The 16,196-nt window shown below is 38.7% G+C and overlaps 1 protein-coding gene and 1 non-coding gene across 6 annotated transcripts in view; both read left to right on the forward strand.

Moving 5' to 3' along the window:
• The window catches only part of RAB23 (RAB23, member RAS oncogene family), a 41,884-nt gene that overhangs the window by 281 nt on the left and 25,407 nt on the right, over window positions 1-16,196 (forward strand). For all 5 annotated transcript variants that reach the window (XR_003911035.1, XR_003911036.1, XM_029945233.1 and 2 more), the window contains exons 2-3: window positions 7,553-7,768; window positions 13,849-13,934. Coding sequence is in view for 3 of the 5 variants with exons in the window: in XM_029945233.1 (XP_029801093.1) it covers window positions 7,614-7,768; window positions 13,849-13,934 (241 nt within the window). In the remaining 2 variants the exon portion in view is untranslated. The remainder of the gene's footprint in view (window positions 1-7,552; window positions 7,769-13,848; window positions 13,935-16,196) is intronic.
• On the forward strand, window positions 4,090-4,162 carry TRNAR-CCU. The gene has a single exon. It is a non-coding gene; the product is annotated as a tRNA-Arg (tRNA).

Consider the following 16,196-nt stretch of genomic DNA (forward strand, 5'->3'; position numbering starts at 1 on the left):
CTCACTCGCCCTCTCCAGCGGCTCTGGACTCCGCTGGGGAAAATCCCGCTTCTCCCCGGGGTCCCGGGATGTGCCGTACTCCGGGGACTGGAGAGGGGTGTCGGGGACAGGGGCCTCCAGGCCCGGGCTCCCATCCCCCGGCCCCTGAGCGCCCGCTCCCCAGCCGCGGAGCGCCGTGCCAAATTCCAGCTGGAGGAGGTGGGCGGCAGCGCCTGCCCGGCACCCGCGCTCCCCGCCCGGCCGCCGGGGCTCCCGGGGTGTGGGTCTCTGGAATTGCCCTTAGGGCGGGAAGGAAAGCGATGGCGCGGGGGCGAGAAGCTGGCCTCCTTCCTGGCTGAGCATCCAGCTTCTCGTCTTCCCCCAACCCCCAGGTGGGGTAAGGGCGACCCCGGCCGGGAGAGACACCGGCAAGGGGCGTTAAGTCCCGGGCGAGCGGTGATGGAGAGGAGGGTCCCAAGCCCTACTCCGGCTTTTAGAGCCCCCCCCTCCCTGCGGAGGGGGCCCCTCCTTATCCGCGGCCCCACCCTTTCCTAGTTTCTCGCTCGGAGACTGCTAGAATATGAATGAGCCTGACTGCACGATTTCATTGACACTGGCTGCCACAGAATTACTTAACTGGGAGAACCGGGGAGCCTCCAGCAGCTCCCAGACGTTAGAACCTGAGGGTGTGTCAGAGAGTATTAACTTCACTATCCGGAGTGTCAGGAGCGTCTGAAAAAGCTCGTGTACCTCTCTAGGTTTTATATAACTGCTAACGTCTTCTAGGTAGTTTCACAAAACCTAACAACTTTTTCAGTGTTGTTATAAACATAATCGTACCTGTACTTAAGTACAGGCTGAGATCAAAACAAAACAACCACCTTTTTGATCAATGACTTAGCTCTTTTCCTTTTCTAGTTTATTAGTCTGCATTGGTTGGAAAAATCTTTAAAATTAAATCTGTAGGAAAGAGTATTTATGTAAAGCATTACTAAAACCATTTAAATTATCATGCTCAGAATTATGCTTATTTTCTAAGAACTTAGTTGTTTTGATATAGTGCCTTAAGTCTAGAGAGTAGTAGTAGCCGGTAATCACAAGAGTCAGACTGCCTGCGTTAAAATCTGATTACACTCTCCTTTCAATTTTTAAAAGAATATTTATTTATTTTGAGAGAGAGAGAGAGAGAGAGAGAGAGAGAATGAGCTGGGGAGGGGCAGAGAGAGAGGGAGAGAGAATCCCAAGCAGAGCCTGATGCAGGGACTGGATCTCACTAACCCTGAGATCATGACCTGAGCCAAACCAGGGTCAGAGGCTTACCTGACTGAGCTGCCCAGGCATCCCTTTAAATTTTGTTTTTAAAATTAAATGATTAAGAGCACCTGGTGACTCAGTTGCATGACCCTCCCTAACTTGGTTTCCACTCAGGTCATGATCCTAGGGTCATGGGATTGAGCCTGGCATTGGGCTCTGTGCTGCACTTGGAGCCTGCTTGGGATTCTCTCTCTCCTGCTCTCCCCCTCCCCCACCTGTGAGCTCCCCCGCTTCCTCTCTCTCTCTCTCTCTCAAAATAAATAAACATAAAAATTATATGGTAAAAGTGACGTTTTAGGGGATGTGCGGTCCTATGAATTTTAGATTAATGCAACCACCACTACCGGCAGAATATAGAACAGTTCTTATCACCACCCCCACCAAACTCATGCTGTCCATTTATATCTTTTCCTTTACCCCTAAACCTAGCAATCACCAGTCCATTCTAGATGTCTTATAAGTGGAGTCATACAATATGTAACCTTTTATCGCTGACTTCTTTTCACTCAGCTTAGCGTCCTTGAGATCCCTACAAGTTGTTGCACACGTATCAACAGTTTCCTTCTTTTTTAATTGCTGAGTGTTCCATTAGGTGTATGTGCCGCAGTTTCTTTATACATCCACCCACTGAAGGACATTTGGAGTGTTTCTAGTTCTTTCTCATTTTGAATGGAGCTGCTTTATAAACATTCATGTATAGGTTTTTGTATGAACATAAGTTTTCATTTCTAGGGTGTTGCTAGGAGGGGGGTTGCAGGGTCATATAAAGTATGTTTAACGTTATAAGAAACTGTCATGCTGATTTCCAGAGTGGTTGTGTCATTTTGCATTAACAGCAGTGAGTGAGAGTACCGGTTGTTCTGCATCCTCCTCAGCACTTGGTATTGTCAGTAATTTTAAATGAAGCCCTTCTAATAGACATGTGGTATCCCATGGTTTTGATGTGTCTTTACCTAATGGTTCACCATGTTGAATTTCTTTTCATGTGCTTATTTGGCGTATATAATCTTTGATGGGTAGGGTATTGCCCTTTTTTCAAGTGGGTTATTTGCTTTCTTATGTTGAGGGTTTTTTTTAATGTTGAATTTTGAGGGTTGTTTATATGTTCTGGATACAAGTTATTTGGTAGATATATGCTTTGCCAATATTTTCTTGCAGTCAGTCTGTAGCTTTTTTGTTCTTTTAACAGCATCATTCCCAGAGCAAATTTGGTATCATGTCTAAGAACTCTGCCTCACCCCATGTCAAGATTTTCACCTTCTCAAATATTTTTTCTAAAAAGTACAGTTTTTGTTTTTATTTTATTTGAGATTTTATTTTTAAGTAATCCCTACAGCCAACATGGGCTCAAAATCACAATCCCAAGATCGAGTCACAAACTGTACCAAACTGAGATAGACAGACACCTTTATAATTTTACTTTTATTTTTTTAATGTTTTATTTATTTTTGAGAGATAGGAGTGCAGGGGAGTGGTAGGGGGAGAGGAGGACAGAGGATCTAAAGTGGGTTAGGCTCTGCACTGACAACAGCAAGCTTGATGGGGAGCTGGAACTCACACTGTGAGATCATGAACTAAGCCGAAATCAGGGGTCTGATGCTCAACCGAGTAAGTCATACAGGTGCTCCTATATTTTTATTTTTATTTTATTTTATATTTTTAAAATGTTTGTTATTTTTTAGAGAGAAAAGGAGAGAGAGCATACGTGGGGTAGGAGCAGAGAGAAAGGGAGACAGGATCTGAACCAGGCTCTGAGTTGACAGCAGAGAGCCTGATGTGGGGCTCCAACTCACAAACCAGGAGATCATGACCTGATCTGAAGTCGGATGCTTAACCAGACTGAGCCACCCAGGCGTCCCCTTTTTAAAAAATTTATTATTATTATTATTTAAATGTTATTTATTATGTTATTAATGTTAATTATTTATTATGTTGGAGAGAAAGAGCCTATAGTTTTACCTTTAGATCTTTGACCCATTCTGAGGTTTTAGGTGGATGTTTGCATTTTTACGAATGTCCAATTGTTCCATCCCCATTTGTTGAAAACATTGTCTTCTTTCCATTGAATTGTTTTTGCACCTTTGTTAAAAATCAATTACCTGAATTTGTGTGGGTCTATTTTTGGGCTTTCTGTTCTGTTTCATTGATGTATGTATCTTTCTCTTTGCCAGTATCATGCTTTCTTAATTAGTATAGCTTTTTTTGGTGTCTTAAAATTGGCTAGTATGATTTCCTCCAATTTTATTCTTTTTCAAAATTGTGTTAGTTATTCTAGTTTAATCTGCCTTTTCATATAATGTTTAGAATCAGCTTGTCTTGAGGTACCTGGGTAGCTGAGTTAAGTGACCAACTCTTAGTCTTGGTTCAGGTCATGATTTCATGGTTTGTGAGTTTGAGCCCTGCATTGGGCTCTGTTCTGTCAGTGTGGAACCTGCTTAGGATTCTCGCTCCCTCTTTCTCTGCCTCCCCCGGTTGTATTTTTTCTCCCTCTCAAAATAAGTAAATAAAAATAAACTAAGAATCAGCTTGTCTCAACTACAAAAAAAAAATCCTGCTGGTACTTTGGAATTGCATTAAACCACAGATCAATTTGGGGAGAAGTGCTATTTTTACTTTGTTGAATCTTCCAATCTGTGAACATGGCATGTCTTTTCGTTTATTTAGGTGTTTATTTCATTAATGTTTTATAGTTTTTAGCATGTAGATCCTCTGTGTGTTTTGTTAGATTTATAACAAAGTATTTAATTTTTTTGGAACTTTTGTAAATATCACTTTAAAAATTTTTGGTTCCAGGGCGCCTGGCTGGCTCAGTTGGCAGAGCATGAGACTCCTAATCTCAGGGTAGTGAGTTCAAGCCCCATGCTGGGTATAGAGATTACTTAAATAACACTTAAAAAAAATTTTTTTTTGCTTTCAAATTGTATATTGTTAGGGTATAGAAATACAATTCAGTGTTTGTTGTTTTTGCATCCTGTGCCCTTGCTAAACTCATTTATTATTTCCAGGATTTTTTTTTAATTACTTGAAGTTTTCTATAAAGACAGTTATGTAATTTGTGAATAGGAACAGTTTTATTTGTTTTGTTCCCCCTAATCCTTGTTTTATTTATTTTTTTTGTCACCTGTTTCCCTGGCCAGAACTTTGTTTATGACGGATGGGAGTGGTGAGAGTAAAGATCCTTTCCTTGTTCTCAGTCTAGGGGTTAAAGCAGTCAGGCTTTCACGGGTGCCGGGCTGGCTCAGGGGCGTGAGTTTGAGCCCCATGTTCAAACAAACAAACAAACAAACAAACAGGGTTTTAGAGTTAAGTATATAATATTAGCTGGGTAGTTTTTTTAATAGACACCTTTTATCAGGTTGAAGAAGTTCCTCTTGTGTTTCTAGTTTGCTGACTGTTTTTCTGACAAATGGATGCTGAGTTTTGTTGTATATTTCCTGTGATATATGTATCAGTTGATATGGTCGTGAGGTTTTTCTTCTTTGCTTTGTTAATATGGATTGGTTTTAGGTCTTGACCTACCCTTGAATTCCCAGAACAGAACCCACTTGTCCTGGTTATTCTTTTTATATATTCCTAAATTTGATTTACTAATGTTTTGTTGAGGACTTTTGTATGTCTGTTCATGAGGGGATATTTGTCCAGTTTTTGTTCTTGTTTTTTTGGGTTTTTTTGGTACGGTCTTTGTGTGGTGTTGGTATCAAGATAATGCTGGTTTTATAAGGGAACTTCACAAGTTATTTTCTCTTCTGTATTCTGGAAGAGATTTTGTATCATTGATGTCAATTCTTGAAGTTTGGTAGAGTTCTCCAGTGATACCACGTGAACCTGGAGATTTTTCTTGGACTCTTTAAGTTACAAATTCAATTTCCTTTATTGTTATGGGGCTATTCAAATTATCTATTTCATATTGAGTAAGTTGTGGTAGTTAATCCTGTTTAAGGAATTGGTCCATTTCATCTATGTTGTCAAATTTATGTGTGTAGAGTTGTTTGGTGTATTATCCTTTGGAGTCTGCAAAGTCCATAGTGACATTATTGATTTTATTCATAATATTGGTAATCTGTGTCTTCTCTTTTTTTTTCTGTTTGTCAGTTATACTGATCTTTAAAGAAACAGCTTTTTGTTTAATTTTTTCTGTTTTCCCTATTTTTCTGTTTTCAATTTCATTGATTTCTGCTCTTATCTTTATTGTTTCCTTCCTCTGCTTTGAGTTTATTTTGCTCTTTTTCTAGTTTCTTGAGGTGCGATCTTAAATGATTGTTTTGAGACTTTTCTTCTTTTCTAAGGTAAGCATTTAGTGCTATAAATTTTCTCTTTCAGCACTACATTAGCTCTGTCTCACAGCTTTTCACATGTTGTATTTTCCTTTTCATTCAGTTAATTACTTAAAAAAACTTCTCTTGGGGCACCTGGGTGGCTTAGTTGGTTGACCATCCAGACTCTTGATTTTGACTCAGGTCATGATCTCAGGCTCATAGGATCAAGCCCCATGACACTAAGCATGGAACCTGCTTAAGATATTCTCTCTCCCTCTTTCCTTCCCTCCCTCTCTGCCCCTCTTCATGCTCACGCTCTCTCTCTTAAAAAAAAAAAAAATCTCTTCAGCTTGTCTTTGGTGCACACATTGTTTAGAAGTCTGTTTTTAGCTTGCAAATGTTTGCAGATTTTCCTGTTATCTTTCTGTGTTCTGTTACTGATTTCTGGTTTGACTGCACTGTAGTCCCATTTTTTAAGTTTGTTGAGTTTTTTTTAATTACCTATTATCTTGGTGTATATTTAATAGATTTAATAGATACTTAAAAAGAAGTGTATTCTGCTATTGTGTGGACAGTTCTATAAATGTCAGTTAGATTCTGATAGTTTTATTGTTATTAGACTTTCATTTTGTTTTATTGTAGTGTTTTGAGTATATCTCTTTGTGTAACTTCTTCAGTGGTTGCTCTGGATATTACACTATATATATATACACACACACACACACACACACACACATACACACACGTACATACACACACACATATATATAGTATATATAGTGTGTATATATATGTACATATAAAATTTATCATGGTCTGTTGGTGTCAACATTTTACCAGTTCAAGTGAAGCATAGAAACCTTATCTCCCTTTACATTTCTTTATCCTCCCCCATTTATAATTAGTTGTTTTAAATATTTTCTCTGTACATATTGAAAACCACAAAATTGCGTTGGAGTCCAACATAGTTTAGAATGCTCAAGAGAAGTCTGTTGTATTTTCCTGTATTTTTGCTCCTACCACAGTCTTCTTTTCATTCTGATACACTGTTTTTGGGTTTGTTTTTTTTTTTTAACATCATTTAATTATGTTTGAGGTGGAGACCTAGGACCTATACTTGAACAAATCCTCCTAGATGATTCTTACGATTGTGCAAATTTGTGAAGCCATAGGGTAGGGACAGTTACTGAGACTCCATGGTGGGGGGATGGGGAAATGTTCTTCATGTTTCAGACTTGTTTTATGTAGTGGTATAGATGGATTTTTAGTTAAGGTAGTTGAAATATAAACTGAAACTAAAAGAAACTGAATGTGTTCTGAAACTAAAGAAAGAATGTGTGGTAGAAGATTATTTATAAAGGATTCATTATAACCTGAACAGTAAAGCACTGTAAGAGTCCAATGCTGTCACACAGTTGTACATTATTATACAAAATCTTTCTTAGGGGTGCTTTTCTAGGGATAGTAATTATTACCTGTGAGGTTGAAAAAAGCAGTTTCCTTAGATATTGTATTTATTGCCCATATGGTGGTAACAATGGAGGATTTATTATGTTGTATAAAACTACTATTTTTTGAATGCTTGATTTTCATTATACTAAGTGCTTTATATGTGCCATCGAGCAAGTCTTGTGAGGTAAATATCCTCAGAAAACTGAAGTTGAAAGAGGTTAAGCAGTAACTTCACTAAGAGCAACTTTAAGTCAGACCTCAACTCTAACACCCATCTTAATCTTATTCTCAATGAAAGGTAGAACTATGTAATTTAGGCACTTATTAATATGTAGATGTCATAACATTGTGCTATTGATCAGGATTCAAAAATGAATGATAATGTTGTTCCTCCTTTCAAAGAATGTACATGATGTAAACAGGATGGTAAGGGGGCCTCCATCACGGACACAAATTCTTGCAATACAATATAGTTATTTCTCCATAAAACAATTATAGTTGATTTTATGCAGTTTTTATGTTATGAAAAATAATTTCATTTTAAACCACAGATTTGAGAAGATCTGATCAGCTGGAATTAAAGTTGGTTCAGAAACTTTTTCAACTGCAAAAATGTTGGAGGAAGATATGGAAGTGGCTATCAAGATGGTGGTTGTAGGGAATGGAGCAGTTGGAAAATCAAGTATGATTCAGCGATATTGCAAAGGCATTTTTACAAAAGACTACAAGAAAACCATTGGAGTTGATTTTTTGGAGCGACAAATCCAGTATGTACTTGGGCATTTTATCCCCTCAGTTTTGATTTGTGAACTATATCTAAGACTTTCATTGGAATATACTAATTGCAGTACAGTCCAAGGTTAGGAGTCTAGCGACAGTGGCTAATTTTTCATTTTACTCATTACTGTGTGTATCTTTCTTTTTCTTTTTAATGTGTCAAGTTTCTGTATGATTCCAGTTAGTTAATATTCCTGAGTGTATCTTTATTCTTCTGCCTTTTTCTCATCTTTCATCTGTTTTCCCTTCCTCATTTCTCCCTTTTTTTCATACTCCCCTCCCCACTTTCTATCTCCAGTCTGGTGTTACATTTATTGTTGGCACCTTGCATACTTTTTAAACTCAAACTGATGTTTGACTCTAATGAGATTTCTGTCCCTTATGGGCACAACTTGGAGATTTTGTAGGTTCTGTTCCTGACTACTACAATAAAGCAAGTCAAATGAATGTTTTGGTTACACAGTACATAAAAGTTATATTATAAAGGTTGTGTTTACATTATCCTATAGTTTATTAAGTATGCAACAGCATTCTGTCTAAAAAAATGTATATACCTTAATTTAAAAATACTGTATTGGTAAAAAAATGCTAAGCATCCTCTGATCTTTCACTGAGTCTTAATCTTTTTGCTGGTGGAGGGTCTTGCTTTCATATCTGACTGATCAGAGTGGGGGTTGTTGAAGGTTGGGGTGGCTGTGGCAATTTCTTAATATAAGACCATAGTGAAGTTTGCCTCATTGATTTACTCTACCTTTCAGGAGTGATTTCCCTGTAGCATATGATGCTGTTTGATGGCATTTTACCCACAGTAGAACTTCATTCAAAATTGGAATCAATTCTCTCAAACCTGATTGAATCACTATATTGTATACTTGAAACTAATATAACACTGTATGTTATACTATAGTGAAATTAAAATTTAAAAGTTTAAAAAAGTCCTCTCAAATCCTGCTGCTTACTTTATCAGCTGAGTTTATTTAATACTGTAAATCCTTTTTTGTCATTTCAATAGTCTGCATAGCATCTTCACTAGGACTAGATTCCATGCCAAGAAACCACTTTCTTTGTTCATTTATAATAAGCAACTCCTCATCTGTTTTATCATGAGATTGCAGCAATTCAATCACATCTTCAGGCTCCATGTCCTGCGATTTCCACCACATCTGCAGATCCTTCCTCCATAGAAGTCTTTGAACCCTGTTCAGAGTCATCCATGAGGGTTGGAATCAACTTCTTCCAAAGTCCTGGTGATGTTGATATTTGACCTTTTCCAGCGAATCACAAATGTTCTCATTGGCATCTACAGTGGTGAATCCTTTCTATAAAATTTTCAGTTTACTTTGCCCAGATCTATTAGAGGAATCACTGTTTATAGAAGCTATAGCCTCACAGAATGTATTTCTTAAATAATAAGACTTGAAAGTCAGAATTCCTTCTTGATCCAGGGACTGCAGAATGGATGTTGTGTTAGCATCCACACAACATTCTCTCATTGTCCATCTCCGCCAGAGCTCTTGGGGGACTAGGTCCATTGTCAGTGAGCAGTCAACTTGGAAGGGATTTCTTTTTCCTGAGCAGTAGGTCTCAACAGTGGGCTTAAAATATTTAGTAAACCATGATGTAAACAGATGTGCTGTCATCTAGGCCTTGCTGTTCCATTTATAGAGCAGAGGCAGGGTAGATTTAGTATAATTCTGAAGGGCCATAGAATTTTCAGAACAGTAAATAAGTATTGGCTTAAACTTAAAGTCACCAGCAGCATTAACCCCTAACAAGGGAGTCAATCTGTCCTTTATAGCTTTGAAGGCAGGTACTAACCTCTTTCTAGTTATGAACGTTCTTGATAGAATCTCCTTCCAATAGAAGGCTGTTTCATCTGCATTGAAAATCGGTGACTCCGTGCAGCTGCCTTCATTAATTATCTCAGCTAGATCTTCTGGATAACCTGCTGAAGCTTCTGCATCAGCACCTGCTACTTCACCTTACGCTTTGATGTCATAGAGGCAGCACCTTTCTGTAAACCTCCTGAGCCAGTCTCTGCTAGTTCAGACTTTTCTTCTGCAGTTTCCTTACTTCTCTCTGGCTTCATAGAACTGACGAAAGTTGGGGCCTTGCTCTGGTTTATCAGGCTTTTGTTTGAGGGACTGTTGTGACTGATTATATCTTCTGTCTGTATCACAAAAACCTTTTTTCATATAAATAATACAGCTGTTTTGCTTTCTTACATTCTATGTGTTCACGGAAGTAGCACATTTATTTATTTAGATAGTTAGTTTGTTAGTAGATAAGTAAGCGAGTAAGTAAGTAATCTCTATGCCCAGTTTGGGGCTTGAGCTCACAACTCTGAGATCAAGAGTTGTATGCTCTCCTGACTGAGCAGCCAGGCACCCCTCGGGCAGCACTTTTCATTTCCTTCAAGAATATTTCCTGTGCATTCATAGCTTGGCTAACTGGCATAAGAGGCCTAGCTGTCAGCCTGTCTCAGCTTTCAGCATGCTTGCCTCACTACTTAATCATTTCTAGCTTAAAAAAATTTTTTTAAATGTTTATTTTTGAGAGACAGGGCGAGAAAGAGCAGGCATGTAAGTAGGGGAGGGGTAGAGAGAAGGAGAAACAGAATCTGAAGAAAGCTCCAGGCTCTGAGCTGTCAGCACAGAGCCCCCCATGGGGCTTGAACTCACGAACCGTGAGATCATAACCTGAGCTGAAGTCAGATGCTTAACCAATTAAGCCACCCAGGTGCCCCAGCTTTTGATTTAAAGTCAGAATTGTGTGTTAGAGGCCGTTACAGGATTATTAGTTGGCCTAATTTCAATATTGCTGTGTCTAGGGAATAGAGAGGCCCAGGAAAAGGGAAAGAGATGGGGGAATGACTGAGGATGGAACAGTGGGAGCACACACAACATTGATCCGCTTAGTGTGCTGTCTTAAATGGTAGTAGTTACGTTAAAGATCACTATTCACAGATCACCATAAACAAATATGATAATAATGAAAAATTGGGGGATATTGTAAGAATTACAATGGCACAGAGACTCAAAAGTGAGCAGAAGCTGTTAAATGCCAGTTGCCAAAAACCTGCAATTTGTAAAAATCTAATTTGTAGAAAAACACAGTATCTGTGAAGCGCAGTAAAGCAAAGTGCATAAAATGAGGTATACCTGTGTTGTATGGACGCGAAGTTACCTCTCAGGATCGTTTTCAGCTCTTACATTGTGGGACACTAAGACTGTCTAGAAGTTAGAGAATTGATCATTAGTTTTAAAGAAATAAGAGCAGATTTGGCAGGATTAAATACTCCTGTGAAAAGGAAATCTTACTTCAGGAGATCCATTTGGATTCTAAAACACATCAAAAGTAAGAGTTTTTGTCATTAGTCCTCAGAACTTTTAAGGATATTTTATTTTAATCTTTTAATTTGAGTATAGTCCACACATAATGCTATATTAGTTTTAGATATACTACAGAATGATTCAACTCTCTATAGGTTAAGCTGTGTTCACCACAAGTGTAGCTACATCTGCTACCATAAAATGCTATTATAATATCATTGACTACATTTTCTGTGCTGTGCCTTTTATTCCTGTGACATATTCATTCCATAACTAGGAGCCTACATATCCCACTGCCCTTCATTCATTCTGCCCATACCCCCTCCACCCCAAGCACGTGTGTGTGTGTGTGTGTGTGTGTGTGTGTACACACATATATACTTTTTTAAGTGTTTGATTATTTTTGAGAGCAAATGGGGGAGGGGCAGAGAGAGAGGGAGACAGAGGATCTGAAGTGGGTTGTGCACTCCCAGCAGAGAACCCAATGTGGGCTCGAAGCCATGAACTGTGAAATGATGACCTGAGCCGAAATCAAGAGTCAGATGCTTAACTGACTGAGCCACCCAGGAAGCCCAGGAATAAGGAACATTAAACAAATCTGGCTAGTCTAGACATTAGCATTAAAGATAATTATGTTCATTGTTTTAAAGATTGTTCAGTTTCTAATCTGCATTTTATTATCTTCGTTTATTTATTTAAGAGAGAGGGTGCAAGTGAGCTAGGGGGAGAGAGGGAGAAGTGGGGCTCGAGCTCACCCTTTGTAGGACTTGGCTTCATGAACTGTGAGATCATGACCTGAGCCAAAGTCAGATGCTTAACAACTGGGCCACCCAGGTCCCCCCATTTTCCTCTTTTAAAGATACTTCTGAGTTTCCTTCCTTTCTCAGATATTTTAAAAGGATTCATTTTAAGTCTTCATAGTATTCATTTTTGTACTTGTTGTCTGAACCAAATTACTATTTTTAAAAAAGTTTTTTAATGCTTATTATTTTTGAGAGAGAGCCTGTGGGGGGGGGGGGGCAGAGAGAGAGGGAGACACCGAATCTGAAGCAGGCTCCAGGCTCTGAGCTGTCAGCACAGAGTCTGAAGCAGGGCTCAAGCTCACAGACCGTGAGATCATGACCTGAGCTGAAGTTGGACGCTTAACTGACTGAGACACCCAGGTGTCCCCCAAGTTAATAAGTGTACAATTGATCCTTGTTATTTGTAGATTCCATATTTATACTTTAGGTATACTGTTGATTGTCATTATTTGTAATTCCATATTTGTAAATTCATCTACTTGCTAAAATTTATTTGTAACCCCAGAATCAATATGCTCAGTGCTTTGGTGGTCATTTGTTGATATGCACAGAGCAGCAAATATTTGGTACATTACATGCACATTCTCAGGTTATGTCAAACAAGGCAACCCTTTTCTTTCTTTTTTCATCTTTCATACTATAAACAAGTGTTTTTATCCCACGTTTTTGTGCTTTTTATTGATGATGTTGCTATTTAACATGGCCCCCAAGCATAGTGCTGTCTAGTTTCCCTAAGTACAAGAATGCTATGATGTGCCTTATAGAGAAAATATGTATGTTAGGTACGCTTCATTCAGGCATAAGTTACAGTGCTGTTGGCCTTGACTTTGGTGTTAATGAATTAACATTATGCATTAAATAAGGTATCTTTAAGTAGAACCACAAAAAAAGCCAAGGTTATGTATTGATTGGTTGGGGAGAATGTAACTAGGGCTCACAGGAACCTAACCCTGTATTTTCCCTAGGAGCAGTGTTTCAGTATTTGATAATTCAGCACTTATAGTAACTTTATAGAACAGAACTACAGTAAATAAGACAACAGACTATAATGACAAAATAAGAGTAAGTTTTTAAGTGGAAGGGCAACCAAGTAGGTAAACTGCTTGCTTTCGCTATTTTCCTTCCTTCCTCCCTCCCTCCACTCCTCTCCCTCCTCCCCTCCTTCCCCCCTCCCTCCTTCCCCCCTCCCTCCTTCCCTCTCCTCCTCATTCCCTCCCTCCTTTCCTTTCTTCCTTCCTTCCTCTTGCTTCTTCCTTCCTTTCTCTTTTTTTCTTTCTTTCTTTCTTTTTCTTTCACTTCTCTTTCTCTTCTTTCATTTCTTTCCTTCCTTACTCTTAATCTATCGCTTGTGCACCAGAACCCATTAGAATTTTGCAGCAAGAGGAAAGCAGGTATAACCTAAGGGAAGCCGCTTGCCAGTGCTTCCAGTCTTAGAGCCACCACTGTCTGTACACTTATAAAGGAGAAAACAGGACAGGTAAACTCGAATCATGTGTATATAGCTTTGAGAGAATTTTTTCCCCTTTAGTTTCACTATTGGTAATAGTATCAACATTTAAAAGCACTCAGACTTGTTCAGCGCGAACACCAATAATGTAGTTTTAAAGCCTTCGATGGGGCGCCTGGGTGGCTCAGTCGGTTAAGCCTCCGACTTCGGCTCAGGTCAGATCTCACGGTCGTGGGTTCGAGCCCCGCGTCGGGCTCTGTGCTGACAGCCAGCTAAGAGCCTGGAGCCTGCTTCCGGTTCTGTGTCTCCTTCTCTCTCTGCCCCTCCCCCTCTCATGCTCTGTCTCTCTCTGTATCAAAAATAAATTAAAAAAACATTTAAAAAAATAAAATAAAACCTTCGAATCTTTGAAAATAAAAATAGGCACAAAAATATGTTGCTAAAGACATGTTCTTTTACATATGAAATAAATTCATCTCTTGTTTCAGAGTTAATGATGAAGATGTCAGACTAATGTTATGGGACACAGCAGGTCAAGAGGAATTTGATGCAATAACAAAGGCCTACTATCGAGGTAAATTGTGGGGTGCTTGAAGGGGGGCATTTTCCTTTGGCTAAACAAAGAGCTTCATTTCTTTTTATTCTACAAAAAAGGGTTTCTTTTTAAGAATACTTAAATTAATTTCAAGGTATTTTTAAAAATCTCTTAGGTCATTATTCTCCTAATGATCTTGTTGAGTGGTAAATAATGCTTTGTGCTACCCATCATTTGTCTCTGCCGTGGGATTGTATGACTCACATAGGCATGCCCAGTTCTAATCAGTTACAAATTGTTAAATGCCTGTTTTTTAATGTTTATTTTTGACAGAGAGCCAGAGAGACCTTCTCTGAGCAGGGAGGGACAGAGACAGAGGATCCAAAGCAGGTTCTAGGCTGTAAGCTCAGAGCAGCAAGCCCAGTGCAGAGCTTGAAACTGCAAACTGCCAGATCATGACCTGAGCCAAAGTCAGACTCTTAACCGACTGAGCCACTCAGGCGCTTCATAAATGCCTGTTCTGACCACATGGAGATGACCGTATGACCAGAGTGGGAACTAGCATGAAAAAGCAAAGTCCCTGCAAATAAGATGATATTTTGTTATGACCTTTGGATAAATACTTAGTAGTGCAGTTCCTGGGTGGTAGAGGAAAAAATGAAACCTTAATTGGAACTTTAAAGTTTTCAGTAACGTTTTCCTATAAAATTTTGTCCTTTTCTTTTGAAATTTATGACAGCATTTAGTGTTTCTCCAGCTCATTGCAGTGGTGATTGCAATGAGAATAAAATAACTGGAGGTTTGATATAATACCATATAGCCTTTATGGTCTGTTTGTGCTTTTGAATATATATCGTTTTTTCCCACTTTTGGAAATGTGGGATTTATAATAATAATGGCAGCTGAGGTATAATGAGAACACAATTATGCTAATGTCTATACTACCAAAGAAGTTGCCTTTCCAACTTGGTACCAGGGAAACTTGACTTCCATTGCACTCGCTCAGAAGACATTTTGGTGCCTTGAGAAATTGAGAGGTACACCTCTAAGATATTATTCTAATAATGTCCCCACTACTTCACACCCTACTTACCGTGTCCTTAAAGACTTCCCATCTGCGGTAGTTTGGACTGTTGCTCTCCTGTGCACTCCATTTGGATCTTGAGCACCTGTTACATGGTGTGAGGCAGAAATTATTTCCTTAGTATCCAAAGCTCTTAAATGGCGTTTTTATCAAATTGCTAATTTCATGAGCATTGATACTGAAGGTCCTAAAAGTAAATTCTTTTTTTAATGTTTATTTTTGAGGTGGGGGAGGGGCAGACAGAGTGGGAGAGAGAGAAAACCCAAGCAGGCTTCATGCTCTCAGCACAGAGCCCAACATGGGACTCGATCCCACGAACTGTGAGAACAGCACCAACAGTCAGGTGCTTAACCAGCTGAGCCACCGAGGTGCCCAATTCTTTTTTTTAAACATATTTTTAAGTTGTCAGTTTTATTTATTTATTTATTTATTTAATTTTAGAGAGAAAGTGTGCGCTCATTGGAGAGGGGCCCTGGGAGAAAGAGAGAATCATAAGCAGACTTCACACTTAGTGCAGAGCCTGACATGGGGATGAGTCACACCCTGGGATCATGACCTGAGCCAAAATTAAGAGTTGGATGCTTACCTGACTGGGCCACCCAAGGGCTCCAATAAGGTTAATTATTAAGTAAGATTATTTGTATTTTCTTAGGTTATTGCCACCACACACCCTCACCCCATTCACACAGGAAAAAACAAAACAAACAAAAAATCTAGGTGGAAACATCAAAAATTAGTAGGAGTGTATGATTGTTTTCATTTAGTTTTTTTCTCTAAATTTTCAGCTTGAAATAAATTTTCTTTTGTGAGGAAAAAAGATAGGTTGGGTTCTTTTTAAGCATTTGACAATTTGATATGGCAGTATTCCTTTTTAACCATTATGGGTTATTGTAGAGAATGTACTTACCATATGTATCTCTAATTTTTAAAGAAAAACTGTGTTAGTTTATGATTGACCCAAAATAAAGTTTAACTTGGAAAAGGGCAAAACTTCTCAATTGTCAAATATGATATGATTTTCATATAAATAAAAAGAAAATGTTGGAACCATAGTGTTAAATAGATCCCTTGGGTCCCTGATTTTTTTTTTCCATGAGACTGTGTTCAACATTATTATCTTTTAATTTTCAAAATTTGACTCATCTGGCTTGTGTAATTCTTATTTAGTACTTTTTAGCTGTCCACATATCACAGTTTCTCTTTACTACCTCTACAAA

The sequence above is a fragment of the Suricata suricatta genome, chromosome 7 (genome assembly GCF_006229205.1).
Source record: "Suricata suricatta isolate VVHF042 chromosome 7, meerkat_22Aug2017_6uvM2_HiC, whole genome shotgun sequence".
Lineage (NCBI taxonomy): Eukaryota > Metazoa > Chordata > Mammalia > Carnivora > Herpestidae > Suricata > Suricata suricatta.